Source organism: Dipodomys merriami, unplaced genomic scaffold (assembly GCF_024711535.1).
Source record: "Dipodomys merriami isolate MVZ:Mamm:240054 unplaced genomic scaffold, mDipMer1.0.p SCAF_84, whole genome shotgun sequence".
NCBI classification, from domain to species: Eukaryota; Metazoa; Chordata; class Mammalia; order Rodentia; family Heteromyidae; genus Dipodomys; species Dipodomys merriami.
The window spans coordinates 3,444,203-3,471,919 of NW_027206446.1; the positions used below are offsets into that span (position 1 = coordinate 3,444,203).

At 52.8% G+C, this 27,717-nt stretch overlaps 2 protein-coding genes across 11 annotated transcripts in view; one reads left to right on the forward strand and one right to left on the reverse strand.

Annotated features, from left to right (window-relative positions):
- Irag2 (inositol 1,4,5-triphosphate receptor associated 2) overlaps positions 1-13,103 on the forward strand; it is a 36,558-nt gene extending 23,455 nt beyond the window's left edge. For 3 of the 4 annotated variants that reach the window (XM_070011555.1, XM_070011554.1, XM_070011557.1), the window contains exons 12-19: positions 582-716; positions 3,510-3,657; positions 6,022-6,065; positions 7,876-7,938; positions 8,047-8,096; positions 8,336-8,437; positions 10,362-10,469; positions 12,389-13,103. In XM_070011555.1, the coding sequence (XP_069867656.1) occupies positions 582-716; positions 3,510-3,657; positions 6,022-6,065; positions 7,876-7,938; positions 8,047-8,096; positions 8,336-8,437; positions 10,362-10,469; positions 12,389-12,572 (834 nt within the window). In that variant the 3' untranslated portion in view covers positions 12,573-13,103. Of the gene's footprint in view, positions 1-581; positions 717-3,509; positions 3,658-6,021; positions 6,066-7,875; positions 7,939-8,046; positions 8,097-8,335; positions 8,438-10,361; positions 10,470-11,331; positions 11,506-12,388 lie in introns of those variants that run through there. The other variant, XM_070011558.1, reaches the window with a different exon arrangement.
- Positions 13,104-13,523: 420 nt separating this feature from the next.
- Dnai7 (dynein axonemal intermediate chain 7) overlaps positions 13,524-27,717 on the reverse strand; it is a 29,934-nt gene continuing 15,740 nt past the window's right edge. For 5 of the 7 annotated variants that reach the window (XM_070011799.1, XM_070011798.1, XM_070011795.1 and 2 more), the window contains 7 exons: positions 27,141-27,216; positions 24,550-24,710; positions 19,899-20,055; positions 18,179-18,393; positions 16,881-17,048; positions 15,470-15,583; positions 13,524-13,835 (listed from right to left, as the gene is read on the reverse strand). In XM_070011799.1, coding sequence (XP_069867900.1) covers positions 13,533-13,835; positions 15,470-15,583; positions 16,881-17,048; positions 18,179-18,393; positions 19,899-20,055; positions 24,550-24,710; positions 27,141-27,216 — 1,194 coding nt within the window. In that variant the 3' untranslated portion in view covers positions 13,524-13,532. The remainder of the gene's footprint in view (positions 13,836-15,469; positions 15,584-16,880; positions 17,049-18,178; positions 18,394-19,898; positions 20,056-24,549; positions 24,711-27,140; positions 27,217-27,717) is intronic. The other 2 variants (XM_070011797.1, XM_070011800.1) reach the window with 2 other exon arrangements.

Here is a 27,717-nt window from a genome sequence, read left to right on the forward strand (position 1 = left end):
AGGACTAAGGTGTATGTCTCAAGGGGATAGAGCCTTTGTCCATCAGGTGTGAAGTCCTGAGCTCAACTCAAGTGTGAGCGGCGGGTACCTCACTTCTTTATTTTTTTAAATTTAATTTTTTTGTCGGTTGTGGGGCCTGAACTCCGGGCCTGGGCGCTGTCCCTCAGCTCTTCAGCTCAAGGCTAGCACTCTACCACTTGAGCCACAGCACCACTTCTGGCTTTTTCTGCTTATGGGGTGCTGAGGAATCGAACCCAGGGCTTCATGCATGCTAGGCGAGCACTCTACCACTGAGCCACCTTCCCAGCCGCCCTCTTAACAACTCCTGATCTTTTCTGCTTGTTTTCAAGGTCGCCAGGTCCCTGAGCGTGCTCCTGGCTGGGGGCTGGGATGGCACTGGGCTTGTTTTCAAGGTCGCCAGGTCCCTGAGCGTGGTCCTGTCCCTGAGCGTGGTCCTGGCTGGGGGCTGGGGTGGCACTGGCCTGTTTTCAAGGTCGCCAGGTCCCTGAGCGTGGTCCTGGCTGGGGGCTGGGGGTGGCACTGGCCTGTGCGTGCGGCTTCACCCTCTGTTGTCTGCGCAGTCTCTGATGCCGCTGTGCGAGGACGACCAGCAGGCCCAGGACATCATCCGGAAGCTGGGGAAGAGCATCTCCCTCCTCAGCCAGTGCTGCACCCGGGCGGCCAGCAGGGCCGAGACGCTGGGAGCCATCCATCAGGTGACTGGCCAGCCCTCCCGTCCGAGCGCACCGCCCACAGGGCACGCTGCCTGTCTGGGGGCCGTGGGTGATGGGGAGCCGTGCAGTGCACACTCCCATCCACTCCGTGTCTGCTGGGGGTGGGCTCCGCGCTGGGGTTTGAACTCAGGGCCTGAGCTTCGCCTCTGAGCCTCTTTGTCCCCCAGGCTGGTGCTCTACCACTGAGCCACGGCCCCATGCCGGCTTTTGAGGAGTAGTTCATTAGGAGTGAGAGTCTCATGGGCTGGCTTCGAACTGCAGATCTCAGCCTCCCTAGCTTACAATCCTAGCTAGGATTGTAAGTGTGAGCCGCCAGCACCGGCATGCGGTTCCTTTTTATTTCTCTGTATAGCACGGACAACTTTCCATGGGATGAAGATATATATACACACATATATGTAACATGCATGGGTGTAATGTACATATGTGTATACACACACGTGTGTATATATGTGTACATATATGTATATGTGCCTATACCTATATACATACGTATGCATGTATATCTACACATATACACATTTATTTGTACACATATATACATGCATATGTGTACATGCATATGCATGTGTATTGCGTACGTGTATACATATATGTATATGTGTCTGTACCTGTATACATATCTGTATATACATGCATATGCATGTATATGTATATCTAAACATATACACATTTATGTATGCACACATATATGTGCATGCACATGTGCATATGCATTACACGTATGTATATGTGTATACATATGTGTATGTGTGCCTATACCTGTATACATATATGCATATATGTACATATGCATGCAAATCCACATATATACACTTTTATTTATATACATATATGTACATGCACGTGTGTATATGCATGCACATGCGTGTATGTGTATACATATGTGTATATGTCTATACCTGTATACATATCTGTATGTACATGCATATGCATGTGTATGTATATCTACATGTGTGCACATTTATTTATAGGTATACATGTCTCCATTACGTGGCATTGTATAGGTTAGATATCTATGACGCATCTAACCAATTTTTTACATATTTGATCATCTCAGACATCCTGGATACCCCGCGAAGAGACAAGGCCCCCATAAATTCCTTTGTACATGTGCCGTTGTGCCCCGATCCATCTGGAGGTTAAAATTCCCGAATTTCTGTCTGGAAAAATCTGAGGAGAGTTAACTTCTCAACATCCAGGCCAAACAGACTGAGTAAAAAGCATTTCCTTAAGAAGGAAGACGCTGAGACTTGGCGGTCAGCTTAGTCCCAGCCTTTCTGGTATATTCTTGTGTGCTGGTTCCTGTCTGGCCCTCCGTAAAGCCTTTCTTGACTGTTTGGTAGTGAAGTTACGTGTACCAGCGCTTGTTTTTAAGTTCTAGACTACGTCCCTTCGATTCTTCTTTATGTTTTATATTTGTCTGTTTGCTATTTGCTACGTAACACGCTCACGCTGGATTTCAGTGATTCGCCTGCTTCGGCCTTTAGCCTTCACTTCCAGTCCTTCTCCACTCACTCCCCCGCTTCGTCCTCCAGGTCCCCACCAAGGCGCAGACTCCCCAGCGACATTCCGGTCTTCAGTCTGGTCCTCTCACTGGCCAGATTCACGAGCTGTGTTAAGTCACCTTCTCCGCTCGCCCATGCTACGGCTTGGAAATCGGTCGTCCAGCATGGATGGACCGGCTTGGGGGGGGGGGGGCGCAGCATTCATTGCTTCTTCTCTTGTGAATAGTGTGAGTTCCCTCTTTTCTCGGACGCTGGTCCGTCCGTCTTCCCTGTAACAGTCCAGTCTTCTGGAGTCTTCTCAGGAGTGTGAGCCCACATGCTCCAGTTTTGCCCTGATTTCTCAGTGGAGGCCACACAACGCAACATGGCCCTGGCTGGGAGTCGTGTCTGCGTGTCGTCTGGGGAACAGGTTCTTGCTCACTCGGAGCTTGACTCAAAATGGACTCTTCCACCTAGAACGTTCTGTACAGAGTATTCCATCCTGGCCTTCCATCAGCTTCCAAACCTGTGGGGTACGGGAGCTGGAAGCGTGGGCAGAGACGGTGCTGCGCCATTGATGCCCCCACGTTCTGGAATCTGTTTCCAGGGCGCTAACTCTCACCACCCACCATTTATTCTGTTCCAGCCCTCAGTGGATAACCAAAATGGCAGCGAGACTCTCCTGGCTGGAGTAAGAGGGGATCTTGGGCTCTCGTTGTTTCTAGATTTTCTTCCTGTCACGTATTCACCTTCAGACGTGTGTCTGTGTGTCTGTCTGTGTGTGTGTGTGTTGGTGTTAGAGCCTGAACGTTAGGCCTCAAGACTCCCTTGGCGTTGTCACTTCGGGCTGGAGCTCTACCATGTCAGCGATTCCCCACATTGAGCCTTTCGCATTAGTCGGTTGAAGGAGTCTTTCTTTCCACTGTGTCCACCCAGCCTGGCTTCCATTTGTGATCCTCAGATCTCAGCCTCCTAAATACAGGTTGTCCCGCATCCTTAAGCAGCTGGGATTTTTTTTTTCTGGATAGCTGTTTCTTGACTTTTCTAACTGATTCTGAAGGTTTCTGTTTTCTGAGTTTTAATGATCTCCCATTTCGTTCTTGAACTATCTAGCGTGGCAAAGCCAACTGCTAGTGGACCGTTTCTGCTCTGTTTTGCCTTGAACCCTCAAAGACCTTGATGGCCATTTTAGTTGGATTTAGGAATGGAGTGGAGGTCATCCCTATTACTGAGTTAAGTATGGAGAGTGGTATTTCCCATAGCAATTTCATTTCATTTCTCCTCGTAGGAAAGCCGGGTGAGCAAAGCTGTCGAAGTAATGATTCAGCATGTAGAAAACCTGAAGAGAATGTATGCTAAGGAGCATGCTGAGCTAGAAGAGCTGAGACTGGTTCTTCTGCAGAATGAAAGGTCCTTTAACCCTCTGGAAGACGATGGTAATAAAGCATTAACGTAGTAGATTGCCTAGTATTCAGAGAATCATATTTAAATTTAACATGATGTTATGGTTTTCATTATATTCTCCCTTTTTCTCAGGCTCTCTGACTGTCTTATTGTCTTAGAATAAAACTCCTTAAGTTAAGATTTCATTAGGAAAATAGAGCTGGACACCAGTAGCGCACGCCTGTAACCCCAGCTACTCAGGAGGCTGAGATCTGATCATTACAGTTCAAAGTTAGCCAATTGCCTATATCCAAAAGATATAGGAGAGACAATTGCACAACCATGTTCATTGCTGCACTATTCGCCATAGCTAAGCTATGGAAACAGCTCAGATGCCCTACCATAGATGAGTAGATCGAGAACATGTAATACATATAAAGATACACTATACACACATGTATATATAGTAAGTGCACATATTAGATATAATGGAAGTTTGCTCATCCACCGTATTTGCACATAAGTGGATGAAGCTAGGAAACGTATTTTAATGAAGTAATCCAGGCTCAGAGACACAAAGGACTTGAGTTTTCTGTCACACGTGGAAAGTCTATCTAAATGATAAGTATATGTGTAGACACACACAGGGTCATATGCATGTATGCATAAACAAACTGACCCCCAAGAATAGGCTGGGAGGGGGGGATTCTAATGGTGGGAGTGATTTACACTTTATCAACATGAATGCCAGAAAGCTGGAAGATGTGTGGCAGAGACAGCGGGGTCGATGTGCGGAGAGAGGAGGTGTGGGTGTTTACAGTCATGGGATTTGAAGTATGGGTGAGCATGCAGCCAGATAACGTTGGGGAAAGGAGGGAGGATGGGAAGATGGAAGGGGTGACGTGAATCAACAGGCACAGGCACCCTGAATTGCACCCCCTTCCTTCATACCGCTCCTTAAGGGTAATGATAACAATGATCATAATGACGGAGCAATTAATCACGAACAAGCTTGACTGGAGGTGTGGTTCAAGTGGTAGAGCACCAGCCATTGGCAAGAAAGCTGAGGGAGCCTGAGGCCCTGAGTTCAAATCCAAGGAACACACACACATACACACACCAACTGCTAGAAAAAATAACAGGTTCCTGTTTATTAGATAGCTCCAAGTATAACTCCAGAAAACAGATCACAAGACCTGAAGGAGTCTTTGATGATGGCTCTGGGAATTCACTGTCAATTTTGCGTGGGGGCGCTCTACCGCTTGAATCACACCTCCAGCCTGACTTTTAGCTGATTGATTGAGATGGGGTCTCATGGAGTTTTCTGCCCTCGCTGTCTTCGAAACACATTGCTCCAGGTCTTGCTCTCCCTCTGCTGAGTCGCCGGGATTACAGCTGGTGGCCCTGCTTATGGTTTTGTTCTGTTTGGGTTGTTTTGTTTTCTTGTCGGTTGTGGGGCCTGAACTCTGGGCCTGGGCGCTGTCCCTCAGCTCTTCAGCTCAAGGCTAGCGTTCTACCACTTGAGCCACAGCGCCACTTCCGGCTTTTTTCTTTTTGCTTATGTGGTGCTGAGGAATCAAACCCAGGGCCTCATGCGTGCAAGGCGAGCGCTCTACCCCTGAGCCACCTTCCCAGCCCCTGCTGTTTTTAAAATAAGCAGTTTTGGACCTTTCCTTTGCTCAGCCGAGCCAGTGGCTCTGTGGACTTTGGCCTGAGCACAGAGGACTCCATCTACCAGTGGAGGGATCTCTAAATTAAGAATAAATTAAGAATAAAGGTATTTGAACTAGGCGCTGGTGGCTCACGCCTGTAATTCCAGTGAGTCAGGAGGCTGAGATCTGAGCATCACGGATGGAAGCCAGCCTGGGCAGGAAAGTCAGTGAGACTCTGATCTCCGATTAACTAGCAAGCATGCAAGAAGTAGAGCTGTGGCTCAAGTGGTAAATCACCAGCTTTGAGCAAAAAAGCTAAGGACAGTGCACAAGCCCTGAGCTCAAGCCCCAGGACTGGACAAAAAAAGAAAGAAAGAAAAGAGAGAGTGGAGGGGGAGGAAGGAAGGAAGGAAGGAAGGAAGGAAGGAAGGAAGGAAGGAAGGAAGGAAGGAAAGAAAGAAGGAAGGAGGGAGGGAGGGAGGGAAGGAAGGAGGGAGGGAGGGAAGGAAGGAAGGAGGGAGGGAGGGAAGGAAGGAGGGAGGAAGGGAAGGAAGGAGGGAAGGAGGGAAGGAAGGAGGGAGGGAGGGAAGGAAGGGAAGGAGGGAAGGAGGGAAGGAAGGGAGGAGGGAAGGAAGGAAGGAGGGAAGGAAGGAGATGGATATTCGTATTGCCCATGAGTTAATACCTCATGTCACTCTGACCTTTGCTTTAACACAGATTTGCATGTATGTCTTCTAAAATGTTCAACCATTTCCCCCCTTTCAGATGACTGCCAAATTAAAAAACGCTCCGCGTCTCTAAACTCTAAGGTAAGTATTCAGTCACTTGCTTAGCATGAAATGCTTAGTTTTCAGAGGTAGTATGAAGTTATAACCTTTAAATGTAACTAATGAAACTGATTTCAATTCATATGTGTGCAGATAACTGTATATACACACATACACATCATATATGTGTGTATACATGTGTGTCTATACATATTATACACACACACACACACATATATACGTGTGTGTGTGTGTGTGTGTGTGTGTCCATTCCTAAAAAACATTATGAAATCTAGCTGGGAAGGTGGCTCAGTGATAAAGCACTTGCCTTGCATGCAGGAGGCCCTAGGTTCGATTCCTCAGCACCACATAAGCAGAAAAAGCCTGAAGTGGTGCTGTGGCTCAAGGGGTAGAGCACTCGCCTTGATCTGAAGAGCTGAGGGACAGCGCCCAGGCCCAGAGTTCAAGACCCAGGACAGAAAGAAAAGAAAATAAAGAAAATAAAGAAAGAAAGAAAGAAAGAAAGAAAGAAAGAAAGAAAGAAAGAAAGAAAGAAAGAAAGAAAGAAAGAAAGAAAGAAAGAAAGAAAGAAAGAAAGGAAAGAAAGAAAGAAAGAAGTCTTCAATGGATAAAATAAGGAGAAAGCTCTAAATGTAGATGTACATTTACCCAAGTTGAGGGAAATCTGTTCTAGCATAAAATCAATGATAGCAAGAAAAACAGGAGACTCCACTTAGTTGGGTTAATGATGTAAGTTTTCTTCCATAAAAATAAAATACGGTAGCTGAGCACCCGTGGCTCCCGCCTGTCATCCCAGCTACCCAGGAGGCTGAGATCTGAGGATCACGGTTCAAAGCCAGCCTGGGCAGAAGAGTCCACGAGTCTCTTATCTCCAATAAACTACCAGAAAACTGGAGGTGGAATTGTGGCTCAAAGTGGTAGAGCGCTAGCCTTGAGCAAAAGAGTGCAGGCCCTGAGTTCCATCCCCAAGACCGACCAAAATAACTAATAAAATGAGATATAGTAAGCCCTCTTATAACAACAGTAAAGACATGAAAATTTAGAAAAATAAAAGTAACAATATAGAAAGGGTTGGTGGTTCTCAGAGTTGGAAAGTCCTGGTAATTCCCGAGGGAAAAACAAGGTTTATTACCAGAAGTCAATTAAATGAAAATAAGAAACTTCTATATTCTTTTGTGGGCAAATAATAATAATAATAATAATGTGGTGTTGGGAAAAGTGGAATACAATTGGTTAAAATGAAAGTCAGCGGCAAGTTGTTCATTCAGAGCCTTTCCAAGTCAGTGCTGGTGGCTTGCAGCTCTCATACTAGCTACTCAGGAGACGGAGGTCAGAGGATTGAAGTTTGAAGCCAGCCCAGTAGGACAGTCTATGGGACTTATTTCCTGTTAACCACTAAGAAGCAGATGTGGAGCTGTGGCATGAATGGTACAGTGCTTAGCATTAAGCAAAAAGCAAAAAGCAGTTCAGGGACAGCACCCAGGCCCTGAGTTCAAGCCCCATGGCCGGAATAACAGGAAAGCAAGCCTTTAAATTACATCCACAAAGACAACCATCAGTGTTGGTCCTGGGGCTTGAACTCAGGGCCTGGGCGCTGTCCCTGCGCTGCTTTTTGCTCAAGGCTGGTGCTCCGCCACTTTGAGCCACAGCGCCACTTCCAGTTTTCGGGACATGAGCTGGAGATCAGAGTCTCAAGGACTTTCCTGCCCAGGCTGGCTTTGAACTGGGATCCTCAGCTCTCAGCCCGCTGAGTAGCTGGGATGACAGGGAATAAGCCACCCGCGCCCAAGCCTGGAGAATGCTCTCAATGTCCATTTCCACCTTTGGCCAGCCGTCTTCCCTCCGGAGAGTGACGATTGCCTCTTTACCCAGAAGCCTCGGCAGTGCAGGCATGGTAAGCAAACCTCCTGGGTTTCGCTCAAACGCACATTCATTTTTGTCTAACAAAACGATGTCCCTTGTCACATCCCTGTTTTGTTCTTTAATGTCTGAACCTCTGCAGGCCGCCGGGCTGGACAGCAGTGACCAATTCAGCAGAAGGGCCAGCAGTTGGTAAGTCTGACTTGGCCACTCACCACGGGAACCTTCTCGTGTGAGAATTGGATCAGCCTTTGGGATAGTCGCTACAGTCCCGAGACTTTCTCAGAGGGCAAAGCCTGGGGTGGACTCCTGACACTTAAAGGGAGCGTGATGGGGAGACAGTGCGGTCGCATCTGTGTTGATGTAAGGCAATTCATGATCCGCACTGAAAAGACATCTGATTTGCTGGACGGCTCATCTTCTTCATACAGGCGAGCGCTGGGGTCCAAGCAGAGTGAGCACCGTCCGTCACTGTACCGGTTCATTAGCACCTATTCCTGGGCAGACACGGAGGATGAAAAGCAAGAGCTCAAGTAGGTGGAACTGGAGACTGGGGAGAGGGTATAAACACTGGGTATGAAATTCCATGGAGAGACCAATGCTGCACTCAGAGGACAATTCATTGACAGTCGTATAGCATTCCATGTCATAGGTGAATATTTACTTTTTTTTTGTCTTAGCTCTTTTTATGTGTGCGTGGAGGTGTTTGAAATCAGTGTTCTGTGGTTTTTTCACTCAAGGTTGGTGCTCTACCGCTTGAGCCGCAGCTCCACTTCTGGCTTTTCTGGTGGTTCACTGGAGATAAGAGTCTCATGGACTTTCCTGGCCTGGGCTGGCTTTGAACTGTGATCCTCAGATCTCAGCCTCCTGAGTAGCTATGATGACAGCAGGAGACCCTGGTGGTTGATTTCTGTTGTTGTAATTCACGTTTGTGATCTTCAATTAGGCAAGTGCTTGACTTTTACAGATTTTGCGATGGTCAATTCTTTCCTATGTCAGGTGTCTGCCGTCAGAGGAAAAGTTCAATGATGACCCACAGAAGTAAAAATCTCAGGGGCTGGGAAGGTGGCTCAGTGGTAGAGCACTTGCCTTGCATGCCTGAGGCCCTGGGTTCGATTCCTCAGCACCACATAAGCAAAAAGAAAAAAGCCGGAAGTGACGCTGTGGCTCAAGTGGTAGAGTGCTAGCCTTGAGCTGAAGAGCTGAGGGACAGCGCCCAGGCCCAGAGTTCAGGCCCCACCACGGACCACCCCCCAAAAAAGAAAAATCTCCATCTACTTATGCCTGTCATCCTAGCTATTCAGGAGGCTGAGATCTGAGGATCACAGTTCAAAGCCAGCCGGGGCAGGAAAGTCTATGAGACTCAGCTCCAGTGAACCACCCAAAAGAGACAGAAGTGGCACTGTGGCTCAAGTGGTAGAGCACCACCCTTGAGCAAAAGCGTTCAGGAACCAACACGACCAACAAAACGAATACATAAAATTCTTAGAGAAAGAAATGACATTGATTTTATTCCATGTGATCAACGATCGTTCAGAGGAAATAAAATCAACAGCGAATATGGGATACTGAAAACTGTGTGCTAGAAGAATGTTTAATGAGAAAAAATTTTACTATGTTTCCAAGGAAGAAAAATGGTATTCACATTTTTTACAGATGTGTAAATGTGTGTGTGTGTGTGTGTGTGTGTGTGTGTGTGTGTGTGTGTGTAGGGAAAGAAATCACAGTTATTAATGCTGGTTAATGATGAGTTTCTGCTTTTGTGTATCTTTGGCTACTGTTCCAGAACCTGAACTTGAACTGAGGGCTTGGAGATCACTATGCTTTTCTCACAGATGACGCTGTTACTCCTTGAGCCACACCTCTTGCTCATCTACTGCCTGATTAGTTGAAGGTGGATTCTCCTGAAGTCTTGGGTTGGCGATCCTCTGGATCTCAGGCCTCCTGAGTGGCTCAAACCACCCAGACTCGGCTGAGAAAGCTAATTTTCAATTAAATTCCTACAGCGGGGTGCTGGTGGCTCATGCCTATAATTGTAGCTTCTCTGGAGACTGAGTTCTGCGGATCATGGTTCAAAGCCAGCCTGGAGCAGGAAAGTTCATGAGACTTTTTATCTCCAATTAGCCAGAAAAAAAAAAAGCTGGAAGTGGTGCCGTGGCTCAAGTGGCAGAGCGCTAGCCTTGAGCACAAAAGTTCAGGGACAGTGCCCAGGCCCTGAGTTCAAATCTCAGGTCTGTCTGTCTGTCTGTCTGTCTCTGTCTCTCTCTCTCACACACACACATACACACACTCCTACACAGCTGATGGCATGTCTTTTAGAATTAGATATCAACATTTTAGAACGCAAAACAAATACTCATGGATACTGAGTCATACGGTGAAGCACCACCATGGGTGTTGAATAGTGGGGAGTAGCAGTTCTGATTTCCACTGTCTGAACCCAGTACTTGTTTGCAGAGCCAAAGTTGATTCAGAGCCTGCTGGAGAAGAGACGGTGGAAAGAACAAGGAAGGCCAGCCTCTCTGAAAAGAAGGGCGCTCCACCCAAGTGGGACGTGTCATCTTTGTAAGTTCATCCCAGGCAGCACCGTGGCGGGGGAAGGGGGGTGCAGGGTCACACCAGGCCATCAAAGCAAAACCTGCTGACAGCCAGGCGCCGTGGCTCCCGCCCCTCATCCCGGCTGCTCGGGAGGCTGAGCGCCGAGGATCATGGTTGGAAGCCAGCCTGGGCGGGAAGGCCCAGGACACTCTTGGGAAGTGGTGCAGTGGCTCAAGTGGTAGAGCGCCAGCCTCGAGCATAAAGAGGCTCAGGGACAGCACCCAGGCCCCGAGTTCAAGACCCGTGATCACCACCAACAACGAAGAAACCTAAAACGCGAGGCCGGGCCACGCTGTTGAATGCGCAACAGATGTGTGCTCTGCTACGGGACTCAGGCCTGGGATTACCTGGCCACAGAGTTAAATGAGGTCAGATGAAGTGTGGGCTTCCGGAACGTGTTTCCGCTTCCATTTGCTTTGCTCTTGCTAGGCAAGATGTCTACCCTGAGCCATGCTTCTAGCCCTGGTTATTTCTTAGGTAGGTCCTGCATGCTCTTTCGTGGCTTTTGGCCTCAAATTCGGATCACAGGGCTAGCCGGGATCAGAGGGTGAACCGCTACGCCCCATTGTGTGTTCTGTTCAGGTGGGGTCTTGGTTGGCTGTTTCCTCAGGCTGATGTTGAATCATGATCCTCTCCCCCACCCCAACTCCACCTCCTGATTAGCTGAGTATAGACACGAGCCATCAGACCTACCCTAGGGTGGGTGTTTGGGTTTTTTTTTTGTCAGTCATGGGGTTTGAACTCAGGGCCTGGGTGCTGTCCCTGAGCTTCTTGTGCTCAAGGCTGGCACTCTACCACTTGAGCCACAGTGCCACTTCTGGTTTCCTAGTGGTTCATGGGAGATCAGAGTCTCACAGACTTTCCTGCCCGGGCTGGCTTTGAACCTGGATCCTCAGATCTCAGCCTCCTGAGTTGCTGGGATGACAGGCGGGAGCTGCCGGCGCTCATCTTGCTGGGTGTTTTAAGAATAAAAAGCTTAAATTTCAGCACAGTAGACATACAGAAAATAATGAGCTAGCATATTCATGTATTTATATATATTATACATTGTGTATTGTGTATGTGTATATATGTGAGTACACATCAGCATATATACACAAATATTACATCTAAACATCAAATACACATCAAATATATAACCATATATATATATATACAGCCATGTATCTTATGTAACCATGTTATACATAAGTATATATTATATATAAGATGTGACTATACCATATATATTATACACACACATACACGTTATATAATATAAATTCACATATACATACATGTGTGTATACATGTGTACATGTAAACACGCATGCGTGTGTACACACACATGTGTAGATGCGCATGTGTGTGGTGCACATGTGTAGATGCACGTGTGTTGTGCACATGTGTAGATGCACATGTGTGTCGTGCACATGTGCAGATGCACATGTGCAGATGCGCATGTGTAGATGTGCACATGTAGATGCGCATGTGTGTGGTGCACATGTGTAGATGCACATGTGTGTGGTGCACATATGCAGATGCACATGTGTCATGCACACGTGTAGATGCACGTGTGTCATGCACATATGCAGATGCACATTGTGGTGCACACATGCAGATGCACATGTGTCATGCACATATGCAGATGCACATGTGTGTCGTGCACATATGCAGATGCACATTATGGTGCACACGTGTAGATGCACATGTGTGTTGTGCACATGCTCATGGAGCTTGCCTTACCAAGTGGGTGTTTTCTGGCCGTCCCTGAGCCTCCCTGTGAGGCCCGTGCGACAGACACGGTGGAGTTGGGGGAGGCGGGAGGGGGCCGGGAGGGGGCGGCCAGGCATGCTGTCTGTCCGTCGGTCGGTCCGGCCGTTGCTCACGCAGCCCCGTGTCCGCAGCTCGGGCCCCGCCTTCTCCTGGGCCGGCCGCGCGCGCTTGGCCCTGGGCGCAGCGGTGCATGCGCAGTTGCGGCGCGGGCTCCTCCTGGCGCTGTGCGCAGCCGCGGCCGCCTGCGCCGTCCTGGCCGGGTGGTGGCTGCGGAGGCCGGCCGAGGCCGCGCCCGGCCCGCAGGGACCCGCGTGACTGCCCGCGTGACCGCCCGCGTGACCGCCCATGTGACCCCCGTGACCGCCCACGTGATCGCCCGCACGGCGGCCCTGGACTCCACCGCCGCGGCCCTGCGCCGGGCTAGAGTTGAAGGAGCGCTGATCTCGATGCTCCCCGTGCTCCCCAGTGCTCCTCCTGCTCCCAAGTGTGCCCCCAGTGCTCCCCAATGCTCCTAGTGCTCCCCAGTGCTCCCCAGTGTGCCCCCCGTGCTCCCCCCAGTGCTCCCCGTGCTCCCTAGTGCTCCCAATGCTCCCAGTGCTCCCCAGTGTTCCCTAGTGCTCCCCCAGTGCTCCCCGTGCTCCCACTGCTCCCCAGTGCTCCCCAGTGCTCCCCATGCTCCCCAATGCTCCCCAGTGCTCCCCATGCTCCCCGTGCTCCCCAGGCTCCTCAGTGCTCCCCGTGCTCCCCAGGCTCCTCAGTGCTCCCCCAGTGCTCCCCAGCGGGATGACCCTCAGGGAGGACGGCCATGGCTTCCCCAAATGTATCCAAATAAAGATCCATTCCATAGCCAGCGTGGACGGCTACCTACACACTGACAGGCGCGTGTGCACACCTACAGACACGTGTGCACACCTACACAGACATGCCTGTGTGTGCACCTACACACTGACACACGCGCGTGCACACCTACACACTGACACACACGCACGGCTTGACACCGCCACACATGGAGCCACACCTTCCAAGCAAAAAGCAGAAGCCGCACCGGCGTGAGCGCGAAGGAGGCGTCAGCAATGCTATTGGGTGGATTCCGCAGCGCGCAGGGCGCGGCCGCTGGTCATTGGTAACGGCCCTGACCGGCCCCGCCCCCGGCAGGGCACACAGCCCCGCCCCCGGGAGGCCCCGCCCCCTAGAAGCTCAGCAGCCTCCTGGCCAGCAGCAGTGCCGGCCGGCCCCGCCCCCGGGAAGGTCCCGCCCCCTGGGGAGGCCCCGCCCCTAGGAGAAGCTGAGCAGGCGCGTGGCCAGCAGCAGCTGGCACACGGCGTCCACGTGCCGGCCGGCCCCGGCCCGGATCCTGTCCAGGGCGTCGGCCGAGGCGAAGTCGCTGACCATGTGGAAGAGGCTCGAGTGGAACTCGGTGCCGTCCTCCACGGCCTCCGAGAACGCGTCGCTGTCCTCCGTCAGCGTCAGCCGCTGCGCCCGCTGGCCGCTGAACAGGAGCAGGGCCCAGTCCGCGGTGCGGGGCTGGCCGGGCGCCTGCTCCTGGGCCTGGGGAGAGACAGAGCGGGGCTGCGGGGCCTGGGGAGAGACAGAGCGGGGCTGCGGGGCCTGGGGAGAGACAGAGCGGGGCTGCGGGGCCTGGGGAGAGACAGAGCGGGGCTGCGGGGCCTGGGGAGAGACAGAGCGGGGCTGCGGGGCCTGGGGAGAGACAGAGCGGGGCTGCGGGGCCTGGGGAGAGACAGAGGGGCTGCGGGAGAGAGCGTGGGGCCGCGGGGTCTGGGGAGAGCGGGGGCCGCGGGGTCTGGGGAGAGACAGAGGGGCTGCGGGGCCTGGGGAGAGACAGAGCAGGGCTGCGGGGCCTGGGGAGAGACAGAGCGGGGCTGCGGGGCCTGGGGAGAGACAGAGGGGCTGCGGGGCCTGGGGAGAGACAGAGGGGCTGCGGGGCCTGGGGAGAGACAGAGCAGGGCTGCGGGGCCTGGGGAGAGACAGAGCGGGGCTGCGGGGCCTGGGGAGAGACAGAGCGGGGCTGCGGGGCCTGGGGAGAGGCAGAGGGGCTGCGGGAGAGAGCGTGGGGCCGCGGGGTCTGGGGAGAGCGGGGGCCGCGGGGTCTGGGTCTGGGGAGAGCGGGGGCCGCGGGGTCTGGGGAGAGTGGGGGCCGCGGGGTCTGGGTCTGGGGAGAGCGGGGGCCGCGGGGTCTGGGTCTGGGGGAGAGCGGGGGCCGCGGGGTCTGGGTCTGGGGAGAGCGGGGGCCGCGGGGTCTGGGTCTGGGGAGAGCGGGGGCCGCGGGGTCTGGGTCTGGGGAGAGCGGGGGCCGCGGGGTCTGGGGAGAGCGGGGGCCGCGGGGTCTGGGTCTGGGAAGAGCGGGGGCCGCGGGGTCTGGGTCTGGGGGAGAGCGGGGGCCGCGGGGTCTGGGCCTGGGGGAGAGCGGGGGCCGCGGGGTCTGGGTCTGGGGGAGAGCGGGGGCCGCGGGGTCTGGGTCTGGGGAGAGCGGGGGCCGCGGGGTCTGGGTCTGGGGAGAGCGGGGGCCGCGGGGTCTGGGGAGAGCGGGGGCCGCGGGGTCTGGGTCTGGGAAGAGCGGGGGCCGCGGGGTCTGGGTCTGGGGGAGAGCGGGGGCCGCGGGGTCTGGGCCTGGGGGAGAGCGGGGGCCGCGGGGTCTGGGTCTGGGGGAGAGCGGGGGCCAAGGGGCCCGGGTCTGGGGGAGAGCGGGGGCCGAGCTGCAGCTCCACTCGCTGAGGGTGGGGAGTCAGGGGTCTCAGCCTTCCTGCCTCGACCTCAGACCTCAGCCCGCTGAGCAGCTGGGCTGGCCGCGGGAGCCACGGGCGCCAGCGACACTGGACACGGGCGGACACTGCGAGTGGTAAGTGGCCAGATGTCCCCCTTCTGAGGACTTGGGGTTCACCGCTGGCTGGTAAGTGGCCAGATGCCCCCCCTCTGAGGACTTGGGGATCACCGCTGGCTGGTAAGTGGCCAGACGCCCCCTCTGAGGACTTGGGGATCACCGCTGGCTGGTAAGTGGCCAGACGCCCCCTCTGAGGACTTGGGGTTCACCGCTGGCTGGTAAGTGGCCAGACGCCCCCTCTGAGGACTTGGGGCTCACTGCTGGCTGGTAAGTGGCCAGACACCCCCTCTGAGGACTTGGGGATCACAGCTGGCTCAGAGTGTCCGGCCTGTCCTGTGACGTGCGGGGTCTGGGGCCTGCGAGGCGCACCCACCTTAAACACCACCTTCTGCGAGTCGCACACTGCGTTCCACTTGCTCCAGCCGAAGGCGAAGGCCGGGCTCAGCAGGGCGATCTGTCGGTAGGCCTTGACCTCCACCAGAGCCACCTGCGGACGGGACACAGCAGACACCCTGAAGGGCCACCTGAGTCCCCTCCACCTTGGCCCCCTGTGGGCTATTCTCACACGAGGACCCATTTGCTCATTCAGTTGTTGTTGTCGGTCGTGGGGCTTGAACTCAGGGCCTGGGCGCTGTCCCTGCACTCTTCAGCTCAAGGCTGGTGCTCTACCGCTTGAGCAACAGCACCACTTCTGGTTTTCTGGTGGTTTATTGGAGATCAGAGTCTCATGGACTTTCCTGCTCAGGCTGGCCTCATCTCTGATTCTCAGAGTGCAGCCTCTTGAGTGGCTGAGATTACAGGCAGGAGCCACGGGCGCCTCGCTGGTTTTATATGTGTGTGTGTATGTTTGTTTTAGCCTATGCATTTATGTGCACACTGGTGGCTATATAATTATCCCCATTAAGAGAATGCACAGGTTTATTTACCCTTTTAAGACACGTTCTGCCAGGCCTGGTGACTCAGGCCTGTAATCCTAGCTACCCAGCAAGGTAGAAGCCAGCCTGGGCAGGAAAGTCTGTGAGCTGCTCCCCTCCCCTCCCAGCTGTGGCTCAAGTGATAGAGCACTAGCCTTGAGCAAAAATACCCAGGGACAGTGTCCAAGCCCTGAGTTCAAGCCCCAGGACTGGCACCCGGAAGGAAGGGAGGGAGGGAGAGAGGGAAAGAGAAAGAGAAAGAGAGAGACAGGAAGGAAGGGATGGAAGAAAGAGAAAAAGAGAGAAAGAGACAGGAAGGAAAGAAGGAAGGAAGGGAAGGAAAGAAAAGAAAAGAAACCTTCCACCCATTTAGCCACACAAAAGGAAAGAAATGATACAAAATGAGGAGCTCAGGACATTTTTGCATTAAGCTTGCTCCTTTGGTGAATATGAAGACTGTAATACGTATGTATACTGGTCTAGTGCATGAGGAAGACCATTCAGCTGAGCAAACTCTGAATTTCTGTTCTTGCTTATTCTTTCCTTCCTTCCCAAATATAATCCATATAGAACTCACAATATCAAACAGGTGCGACACCAGCTTGTCATCCTAGGCTTGCAGAGTCAGAGGAGGACAGTTCAAAGCCAGCCTGGACAGAAAGGTCCCCAAGACCCCATCTCCAAGACAACTGGCAAAATGCCAGCCCGGAGGCATGGCTCAGGTGGAAGAGCACCAGCCTACCACCCCAAACAAGCACAAGGCTCTGATTTCAAATCCCAATACTGTTAAAAACAAACAAACAAGACCTACAACTCATGGTATAGCTAAAGGCAACAATGTCCAAATAAGTTTGAGAGATTCGCGCTTGCCTTACTGTTGATAATCACATATAGATGAGAGTATCGGGTCGGGAAGATATTCAGCCCAACTTCTTTCAGCGCAGTAATGAAGGGGATCAGAGCCAGCCATTTGCCTTTCAGGTTGGAAACTGGCCTTTGGTCTTTCAGCTTGACTGAAGATAGCATACAGAGGTTTTCCTAAGTTTAAACAAGAGAAAAAAAAAAGCAGCTTTAATTTTAAAAACCTTCAATGATAGCTGTGCTATTGCTCCAGGTTCGGCTTCTATATAGTTATTATTATTGCTGCTATTTTATTTCTTTTTTTTTTGTTGGTTGTGGGTCTTGAACTCGGGACCGGGGCGCTGTCCTTCAGCTCTTCAGCTGAAGGCGAGCACTCTACCACTTGAGCCACAGCGCCACTTCCGGTTTTCTGAGTGGTTTATGGGAGATCAGAGCCTCATGGACTTTCCTGCCTGGGCTGGCTTTGAACCGCGATCCTCAGATCTCAGCCTCCTGAGTAGCTGGGATGCCAGGCGTGAGCCCCGGGGCCCGGCTGGGCTGTGTGTTTTGTGACAGAGAGGTTCTCAGAGGGAGAGCCACCTCACAGGGGGTTCCAAGGGCTCTCTAAGGGGCCAGGGGGCTCCTTAGGGTGCGCCAGGCCCTTGGGAATTCACGCCAGCCCCAGGCTGGTGGGCTGGTCCCTGACCTATCCCCAGGGAATGTAGGGTGCACCATTTACGGAGGATGACCTACTCGTGTGAGTCACTCATCAGTGATAGCTCACGGACTTCTCTGCCCCAGCTGGCAGCCACAAAGATTAAGTGGTACTGCTCTCCCCAGACCCCAGTTAGAAATGGGGCATTTCCCGCTCAAGGGATACTTCATATGCACTTATAAAGTTTATATATATAGATATATACACATATAGATAAATGTGCACGTGTGCGTATGTGTCTCTGTGTGCTTGAACTCGGGGCCTGGACCCTGTCTTTAGCTTTTTCATTCAAGGCTAGCTCTCTGCCACTTGAACCACAGCTCCATGTTTAGCTGGTGGTTTTTTGGCCTGAGACCAGGACTTGAACGCGATAACTTGGTAACACTTGTTTTGCTCATCGGCTAGCGCCCTACCAACTGAGCCATGCCTCCAACCCCCACACGGCTTGTGGCCTGTGGCTTGTGAGTGGCTCACTGTCTCTAAGAGTCTCACAGATTTTCCTGCCCAGGCTGCCTCTGAATGGTGGCCTTGGGATCTCAGCCTCCTGATGGCTGGGGTTCTGTCCTGTGTAGAGCAGGGCTCACTCACTACTGTCAGGTCGTGGCAGTCTTACCTTGATCTGGATCTGGAACTCGGTGAACGCCGTGGTCACCGTCAGGAGGACTCTGTTCAGGTCCAGAGGCTCCATCTCCCACGACAGGTAGGGCATGTTTATGTGAGCGTCTTGGACCAGGGTGAAGGGGCCGGGCACCTCCAGGCTGAAGGACAGGAGCTTGTCTTCTTCTTTGTAATACACGTCGCTGATGCCGTTCTTCTTCCAGCACTGACCTTGAGAATGACGGGACGAAGGGCACTGCATTCATCTTTCGCTATGAAAGAGAGCACGCACGCGTAAAACTGCCCCGGGAATTTCCGGGTGTGTGAGGCCGCCTGCTTTGTGTGGTGCTTTTCTCTCATGCCGGTACTGGGACCTGAATTTAATGCCTCAAACGCTCCCTCAGTTGTTGTGGGTTTTTGTTTTTGCTTTTGGTTGGTTGTGGGGCTTGAACTCACAGCCCGGGCACTGTCCTTGAGCTCTTTGGCTCAAGGCTATTGCTCTACCACGTTACGTTACGGGGCTGGCTTTGAACCTGGATCCTGACATCTCAGCCTCCTGATTAGCTGGAATTACAGGCTCTGCCGCTTGAGCTACAGCTCACTGCTGGCTCCTTACAGTCTCATGGACTTTCCTGTCTGGGCTTTTCAAACAATCATTTCTTTCATTCATTTCCTTTTTAAAAGCCATTAATAATATAGCCAAAGACTATGGAGGACATGACGATCTTAAGGGTAAGAAAAGCCAATAAAATCCGTTTAAAAACACAACTTGTGTTCATCTCTGTCAAAAGCACATAAGAAGCTGAGCAAGGTAGCTCGCGCCTGTAATCCCAGCGACTTGAGCGGCTGAGATGTGAAGATCAAGGTTGGAGGTCAGTGTGTACAAAACGCGATTGAGACCCCCCCCCCCCCATCTCAACCAGGAAGATGCTAGGTCTAATGGGATTCAATTTTCATCCCAGCTGCACGAGAAGAATAAACTGGAGGATGTGATCCAGCCCGGGCCAGAGAAAAAAGTTCCTATTAAAAACAAAAACAAAACAAAAAGGCAAAGGGTGGGGTTCAGCGTGCAGCGTCTGCCGAGCAAGCAGAAGGTTCTGAGTTCAAAACCCAGTATCTCAAAAGAGAAAAAACAGCAGCAGCAAAAGTTGGCATAAAAAGATGCAAGGAAGAAAAATCCTGGTTTATGTAAGGATTTACCATCTTGTCTTTTCCTTGCTTTCTCTTCCTTCCCTCCCCCTCCCTCTTTCCTTCCTTCCTTTTTTTGCCTGTTCTGGGGTTTTGAACTCAGGGCCTGGGCGCTGTCCCTGAGCTTCTCTGGCTCAAGGCTGGCGCTCTACCACTTGAGCCACAGTGCCACTTCCAGCCTGTTCTCTGTGGTTTATTGGACATAAGCATCTCACAGATTTTCCTGCCCGGGCTGGCTTTGAACTGCGATCTTCAGATCTTGGCCTCCTCAGGAGCTAGGCTGACAGGCGGGAGCCACCCGTGCCCAGCTGCTTGCTTGCTTCTTCCCTTCCTGTTATCCTACCAGTGCGAGGGTTTGAACTCAGGGCCTGGAGCTCAAGGCCTGGGCTCTACACGTACAGCCACAGCTCCACTTCTAACTGGAGTCTCGTGGACTTTCCTGCCCCGGCTGGCTGTGGACCACAATCCTCCCCATCTCAGCTTCCTGGGTAGCGCCAGCTCTGGTTTAATGACACGGGGATCAGCGCCAGGGTCGAGCGCCACTGTACCTTCGGCGTCCCACCTGACGACCATCGGCTCTTCGAAGAAGATGATGTTCTCGGGGAGCTGCAGGGTGATTTCGATGGGCGGAAAGGCGTTCTCCGGATCCAGCTCTTCCACCGACTCTGGAGGATACGGAAAATTCTGTAATCCTCCTCTGAGCAGCTGTTAAAAAGGATCACAACAGCAGCATGTTAGAAGAGCAGTGGACACACACACAGACGCGTGCTGGGGAGATAAAGGCCTTCCTCTGGCTGGTGAGTTGTTTGGGGGGGGGGTCACTGACTTGTTCCTGACCAGACTCGCCCCACCCCATCCATCCCCTTGCCCCCGCAACCAGTCCCCTCTCTCCCCACGACTCCACGGTCACACGTGGACCCATGAATTCCCATCACAGCCCATCTTCTTTACCCGCTCCCCCCTCCGCCACACTCTACTACACATAACCCCCCAACCGGCTCTGTACATTCCCGCCATTCCCGCTTTAGGGGTGTATTAATTTTCTTTTTTTTTTATTTTTTTTATTGTAAAGATACTATACAGAGGGTTACAGTTACATGAGTGAGGTAATGAGTACACTTCCTCTTGAACATTGTTACCCCCTCCATTGTTTTCCCCCTACCATCCCCTCCCTCCCTCCCTTCCCCGAGGTCTTTTTTTTTTTTTTGATTGTGATTAAGTGATTACATAATTTCCAGAAATTCACAGTATTGTGGAATGATGATGCTCATTTAAAGTCACAAGTTCATTCTAACTTTCCTGGAGCAAATTGTCTATCACAGTCTGTAATATATAACGGTGCTCACATGTTATATACCATATATGTGATCAGCAGCATGGGGATATTTGGTAGTGGTTCAACCAGATGAGTGGGAGTTCTTTGTTTCTTAAGTCCTGTTAGTTTTGTCATATCACCTAACATTTTGGATTTAGCATCCACTTATCAGGGAGACCATGTACTGTTTGTCTCTTCGTTCTTGGCTTACCTCGCTCAACATGATTCCTTCTAGCTCCATCCATTTCCCTGCAAATGCCATTATTTTGTCATTTCTAATGGCTGCATAATATTCCATTGTGTATAGATACCACAATTTTTGGATCCATTCATCTGTGGTGGGGCATCTGGGTCGTTTCCATATCCTAGCTATTGTGAACAGTGCTGCAATAAACATGGAGGTGCACGTGTCCTTGTATATTGGTTCCTGTTGTTCAGGGTAGATGCCTAGAAGTGGTATGACTGGGTCGTAAGGGAGGTCAATCTTTAGCTTTCTAAGGACCCTCCAGACTGCTTTCCAAAGTGGTTGTATGAGTGTACATTCCCACCAGCAGTGTAATAGCGTTCCTCGTTCTCCACATCCCCTCCAGCATTTGTCGTTGGCTGATTTGTGGATGTGGGACATTCTGACTGGGGTAAGGTGGTATCTCAGGGTTGTCTTTATTTGCATTTCCTTCACCACCAGGGATGATGAACATTTCCTCATGTGTTTCTTTGCCATTTTTATTTCTTCATTTGAGAAGTCCCTCTTTAGTTCCCTTGCCCATTTAGTAATTGGTTTGTTAGGTTTGGGAGGGATTAGTTTCTTGAGTTCCCTGTATATACAGGATGTTAACCCCTTGTCTGATATATTGCTGGTAAATATTTTTTCCCAATTGGTTGTCTTTCTAGCTTGGTTGCAATAGCTTTATCTGTGCAGAAGCTTTTTATTTTAAGGTAGTCCCATTTGTCGAGTCTCTCTCCAACTTGTTGTGACCCTGGGACTCTGTTCAGGAAGTTCCTTCCTGTGCCTATTAGTTCAAGTGTCTCTCCTACTCTGTCCTGCAGTAGTTTCAGAGATTCAGGTTTAATGTTAAGGTCTTTAATCCATTTTGAGTTGATGTTGGTGCATGGTGATAGGCTGGGGTCCACTTTTAGTTTTCTGCATGTGGCTGCCCAGTTTTCCCAGCACCAGTGGTTGAAGAGGCTGTGTTTCTTCCATTGTATGTCTTTGGCTCCTTTGTCGAGTATCAGCTGGCTGTAGGCCTGTGGATTTATTTCTGGATCTTCTATTCTGTTCCATTGGTCTTCGGGTCTGTTTTTGTGCCAGTACCATGCTGTCTTTGTTATTATAGCTCTGTAGTAGAGTTTGAAGGTCGGCATGGATAGCCCTCCCATATTGTCTTTATCTAGGGGTGTATTAATTTTCAGTGGGGTTTCATCACGGTATTTCACACACACACTTTAATCTGACCCACTCTTCCTCCCTCCCAGCCTCCCCTGCTGTTCAACAGAAAGATCTGGTTTTACAGGTTCTCTGATCGACAGATTTCATTTTCCTTTATTTTGTCGGTCATGGGACTTGAACTCAGGGCCTGGGCGCTGTCCCTGAGCTCTTTTGCTCAAGCTGAACACTCTATCACTTTGAGCCACAGCTCCACTTCTGGCTTTCTGGTGGTTTCATTGGAGATAAAGGTCTCACAGACTTTCCTGCCCAAGGGCTGCCTTTGAACCATGATCCTCAGATCTCAGCCTCCTGAGTAGCTGGGATTACGGTGTGACCTTAAATCTACAGATTTGACTAAGACAATGCCACAACAATATTGAAAGACAAAAGATAATGACATTTCAGTGTGATCATATAAATTCTTTTCAGAATCTGTGTGTGTGTGTGTGTGTTGGTACTGGGCCTTGAACTCACAGACCGAGCACTGTCCTGTAGCTTTTAGGATCAAGTCTGGCGCTCTACCACTTGATCCACACCTCCACTTATGGCTTTTTGGGTGGCTCATTGCAAGTAAGAGTCCCTAGGCTGGCTTCAAACCAGGACCTTCAGCTGTGTCTCCTGAGAGGCTGGGATGTCGGGCGTGAGCCCCGGGCATGTGGCTCTATGGACTATGGCTTATGGTGAGTTTCCTCTCAGCGGCCCTGCGAAGCCTCTGCTTTGTGCGACTGGGTCTTGACGTCAGGCCGTGGAGCTGGCTGGGCAGGTGCGTACCGCTCGGAGCCAAAGCCCTGTGCAAAGCCCTGCGCTGAGCAGAGAAGGAGCTAGGATTGGGGGCCAGGAGGGCACGGGGCCGGGGCGGCTTCGCGGGCGAGGCCGGCGCAGGCTCTGTCTGGACGGAGCAGGGATGCATCTGGGAGGTGGGGCCAGGTCACAAGTGTGAGAAAAGACCGGAAATGAAGATGATGAGGTGAGGAGGACACGTGGGGGGAGCAGGTGTGAGTACACGGCAGGGCACGGCGTGGTACCATTAGATGACTCCAGAAAATTCGAGAACGGTCTGGGTGAATCCTAGAAACGTGCCCGCTCAGCCTGGTCTTCTCTCTGGAGAGAACAAGGACTCTTCCCCTCAGCATCAACCCTACAGAGATGCCTGCCTCAGTGTACCACTGGTTTGGGGGGATCTTTGAGGCAGAGAAGAGGAAGAGTAATATCAAAAACTGTTGGAGCTGGGCAGGCGGCTCCGTGGTAGAGTGCTCGCCTTACATGCATGAAGCCCCGGGTTCGAGTCCTCAGCACCACGTGCACAGAAGAAACAGGAAGTGGCGCTGTGGCTCAAGTGGTGGAGCGCCAGCCTTGAGCCACAGCAGCTCAGGGACAGCGCCCGGGCCCTGAGTTCAAGCCCAGGACTGGCAGAAAATAAGAACCACCACCCAAAACCCACAAAAACACTAGCTGGGGGGAGAGGACAAGGGAAAATCTCTATGTAGCCAGGTACCCGGGGCTCCCGCCTGCCATCCCAGCCGCTCAAGAGGCTGAGCTCTGAGGATCGTGGTTCAAGGCCAGCCTCGGCAGCGGCTCTGTGGCTCAGAGTGCTAGAGCAGCAGCCCCAGGACGGACCGCGCCCACAGCGCCATGTGCCCCACGGCCCTTGGCCATGAGTCTGAGCGAGAAACACCGGCCTCAGAGCGAGCGCAGCCTGCCAACTGCAGGCCCTGGGCCTCGCTCGGGTCCCGCAGCGCATGCGCACAGCAGTGCTGGGCTGGCCTTGCTCGGGTCCCGCAGCGCGTGCGCGCAGCAGTGCTGGGCTGGCCTCGCTCGGGTCCCGCCGCGCGTGCGCACAGCAGTGTTGGGCTGGCCTCGCTCGGGTCCCGCAGCGCGTGCGCACAGCAGTGTTGGGCCTCGCGCGGATCCCGCAACGCATGCGCACAGCAGTGCTGGGCTGGCCTCGCTAGGGTCCCGCCGCGCGTGCGCACAGCAGTGCTGGGCTGGCGGGCTGCGTGGTTTCAGCCGAGCTGGCCCGCCATCCACGCAGCTGCGGCTGCACACCGCTGCTCCTGCCGAGTCCAACGAGGTGAGCAGGCGTGAACTTCAGTTTTTAAGTTCTTTATTGTTAGATCCATTTATTATCGGATCCAATCGTTACTACCTATAAACTGAAGATGTGTGTGTGTGAGACCACGTGCGCGCGCATGCTCGTTAGAGGGCTTGAACTCAGGACCTGAGCGCTAGCCCTGAGCCACTGGAGCCACTCGAGCGCCACCTCCAGCCCTTGGCTGGTTAACAGAGGAGGCGTCTCCAGGGCTTCTCTGCCCAGGCCGGCTTAGCGCCGCGATCCTCAGGCCTCAGCCTCCGGGGACTGTGAGCTGGTGCAGCGGGGCCCAGCGTCGTTGGAGGCTGAGGCCGGGGGGAGGGGGGGTCGGATGTGGGAAGGGGTTCGAGGGGTTCGAGGCCGACCTACCTCCACCATCATCCAGCCCTTGGCCGGCCTGCAGAGCGGGGGCAGCTGCAGGATGTCCAGGTAGAACACGCCGCCCAGCGGCGAGAACTGGCACAGGTTCACCTCCAAGGCGTCCTTCATCTCTGGCACTTCAGAGTCGTTCATCACCAGGAGCTTCTGGGCTGAAGGCAAGCACGTGCACACGGGGTTGGAACAGACCGTGACGTGTGGGTGGGCGCACGCACGCACGCACACACGCACGCACGCGCGGGCCGTCACTGGGGCTTGAGCTCGGGGCCTGGGCGCTCGGGGCCTGGGAGCTCGGGGCCTGGGTGCTCGGGGCCTGGGAGCTCGGGGCCTGGGAGCTGGGGGTCTGGGCGCTCGGGGCCTGGGAGCTCGGGGCCTGGGCGCTGGGGGCCTGGGCGCTCGGGGCCTGGGTGCTCGGGGTCTGGGAGCTGGGGGCCTGGGAGCTGGGGGCCTGGGTGCTCGGGGCCTGGGTGCTCGGGGCCTGGGAGCTCGGGGCCTGGGAGCTGGGGGCCTGGGCGCTCGGGGTCTGGGAGCTGGGGGCCTGGGAGCTGGGGGCCTGGGAGCTGGGGGCCTGGGCGCTCGGGGTCTGGGAGCTGGGGGCCTGGGAGCTGGGGGTCTGGGAGCTGGGGGCCTGGGTGCTCGGGGTCTGGGAGCTCGGGGCCTGGGAGCTGGGGGCCTGGGAGCTGGGGGCCTGGGTGCTCGGGGCCTGGGAGTTGGGGGACTGGGTGCTCGGGGCCTGGGTGCTCGGGGCCTGGGAGCTCGGGGTCTGGGAGCTGGGGGCCTGGGCGCTCGGGGCCTGGGAGCTCGGGGTCTGGGAGCTGGGGGCCTGGGCGCTGGGGGCCTGGGTGCTGTGCCTTCGCCCCTTTGTTCCGAGCTGGTGTTCTACCATAGTTGCATTTCCGGCTTTTTGCCAGGTAATAGGAGATAAGAGTGCCGGAGCATGTCCTGCCCAGGCTGCCTTGGAGGTCCCGATCCTCAGATCTCAGCCGCTTGAGTAGTTGGGATTACAGGCGTGAGCCACTGTACCCAGCAATGTCTTTGCATTGGGGGGAGTGAATGAAAAAATTCTACTCCTAGAAAAGGGAGCTTGTACTGAACCCCCAGCCAAACATGAACTCACACAGACCTAGCGTCCACGGGAGCGGGTGATCTAGACAGAGGATCTGCTAACTCTTCAGGAATAATAGCGTAAGTGTGTGTTACCATGAAAATAATGTGAGCAACACGGAGCCCTGCATGAACTGGCCTGTTGTCCTTGTGCAAGGATCATCCCAATGGAAGTGAGCAGCAAGCCCTGATTGCGTTTATAAAACAGCGTAACACACACGTGATAAGTAGCAAATTCCTTAAAACTGGACATCATAGGGCAAAGAATCCAAGAGGCAAAACAAGTAAACATTAAAACGTAAATGTTGGCTCACATATGAAATTACAGGTTTGTTTGTTTTTTCAATAAAATAAGGCCAGTACTGGGTACTGGTGGCTTAGACCATTAATCCTAGCTACTCAGGAGGCTGACATCTGAGGACTGCAGTTCAAAGCCAGGCTGGGTAGGAAAGAATCCTCTCTCCAATTAATCTCCAAAAAAAAAAAAAAAAAGCCACAAGTGGAGTCATGGTTCAAGGGGCCGTTTGAATGGAAAAGCGCAGGGAGCGCACCCAGGGACTGGCAGGTTTGAAGCACTGCGCCTGCCAGATTCGGGACGTGAACAGGTGTGAATTTTAGTTTTTTAACTCCTCATTGTTAGATTCATTTCTTATCAGACCCAAAACATTACTACCTATAAATTGAAGATGTTTGTGTGTGTGTGTGTGTGTGTGCGCGCGCGCGCGCGCGCGTGCGAGCGCGCATGCATGCACACACCTTAAAGGGCTTGAACTCACAACCTGAGCACTAGCCTTAGCTTTCTGGCTCAAGGCTGGTGCTCTACCACTTGAGCCACAGCTCCACTTCCAGCCTTTTGCTGGTTAATAGGAGATGAAGAGCCACAATCTCCAGATCTCAGCCTCCTGGGGGAGTTAGCTAGGATTACAGGTGTGAGCCACCGTGCTTGGCCTTGAAGATAGTGTAAAATTCCGGTTTTCCTGTGAGCTTGTGCAACAGGACCAAACATGGCTGGAGGCTGAGGCTGAACATGGGAAGGGGTTCGAGGGTCGACCTACCTCTACCATCAGAGTCAAATCCTTTTTCCTGATATATGTTAAATTGTCGTCACTATTAATATGTGTGTGTGTGTGTGTGTGTGTGTGTGTGTGTGTGTGTGTGTGTGTGTGTGTGTGTGTGTGTGTGTGTGCTAGGGCTTGATCTCAGAGCCTGGGCACTGTCCTTTAATTGTTTTTCATTCAAGACTGGCACTGTGCCAACTGAGCCACGCTTCCCCTTCCAGCATTTTGCTGGTTAATTAGAAATGACAGTCTCATGGACCTTCCTACCGGGGCTGGCCTCCAACGCAAATCCTCAGATCTCAGCCTCCTGAGTAGCTGGGATGACAGGCGGGAGCCAGCAGCACTGAGCCCTGCATTATTCTGTGTGTGTGTGAAGAAAACTTGGACACAGCCGCCCTCTGACCAGCGCGTTTAGAATACCTTCTAATATTTTGTCACTTAGTAATTTCTTCTTCAGTGCATTCTTCATGGCTTCTAGGTCTTCAGCGATAGAAATCTACAAAAGAGAAAAACAGAAACACAAAGATGGGGGCAGGGGGGGTGGTGATCAACAGGGTGCACTCGGCCCAAGGGCAGCCCTCTGCTGTTCCCTTCCATGTCTGCCATCTTAACTCTAGGGCCCACACTGCTCTGGAAGAAACGTGGATATCAACAATGTGTGTGTGTGTGTGTGTCCATGCATGCGCTGGTCCTAGGGCTTGAACACAGGGTAAGGTCCCTGAGCTTTTTCCATTCAAGCTGGTGCTCTACCACTTGAACCGCAGCTCCACTTCCAGTTTTTTGGTGATTCATGGGGGACAAGAGTCACACAGACTTTCCCGCGCAGGCTGGCTTTGAACCACGATCCTCAGATCTCAGGACCTGGCTAGAGGTTTTGTGTGTGTGCTGGATCTGGGGCTTGAATTTGGGATCTGGGTGTGGTCCCTGAGCTTTTACAATCAGGGCTGGGGAGCTACCAATTGAGCCCCACTTCTGTTTCCCTGGCTTCAAATATGAA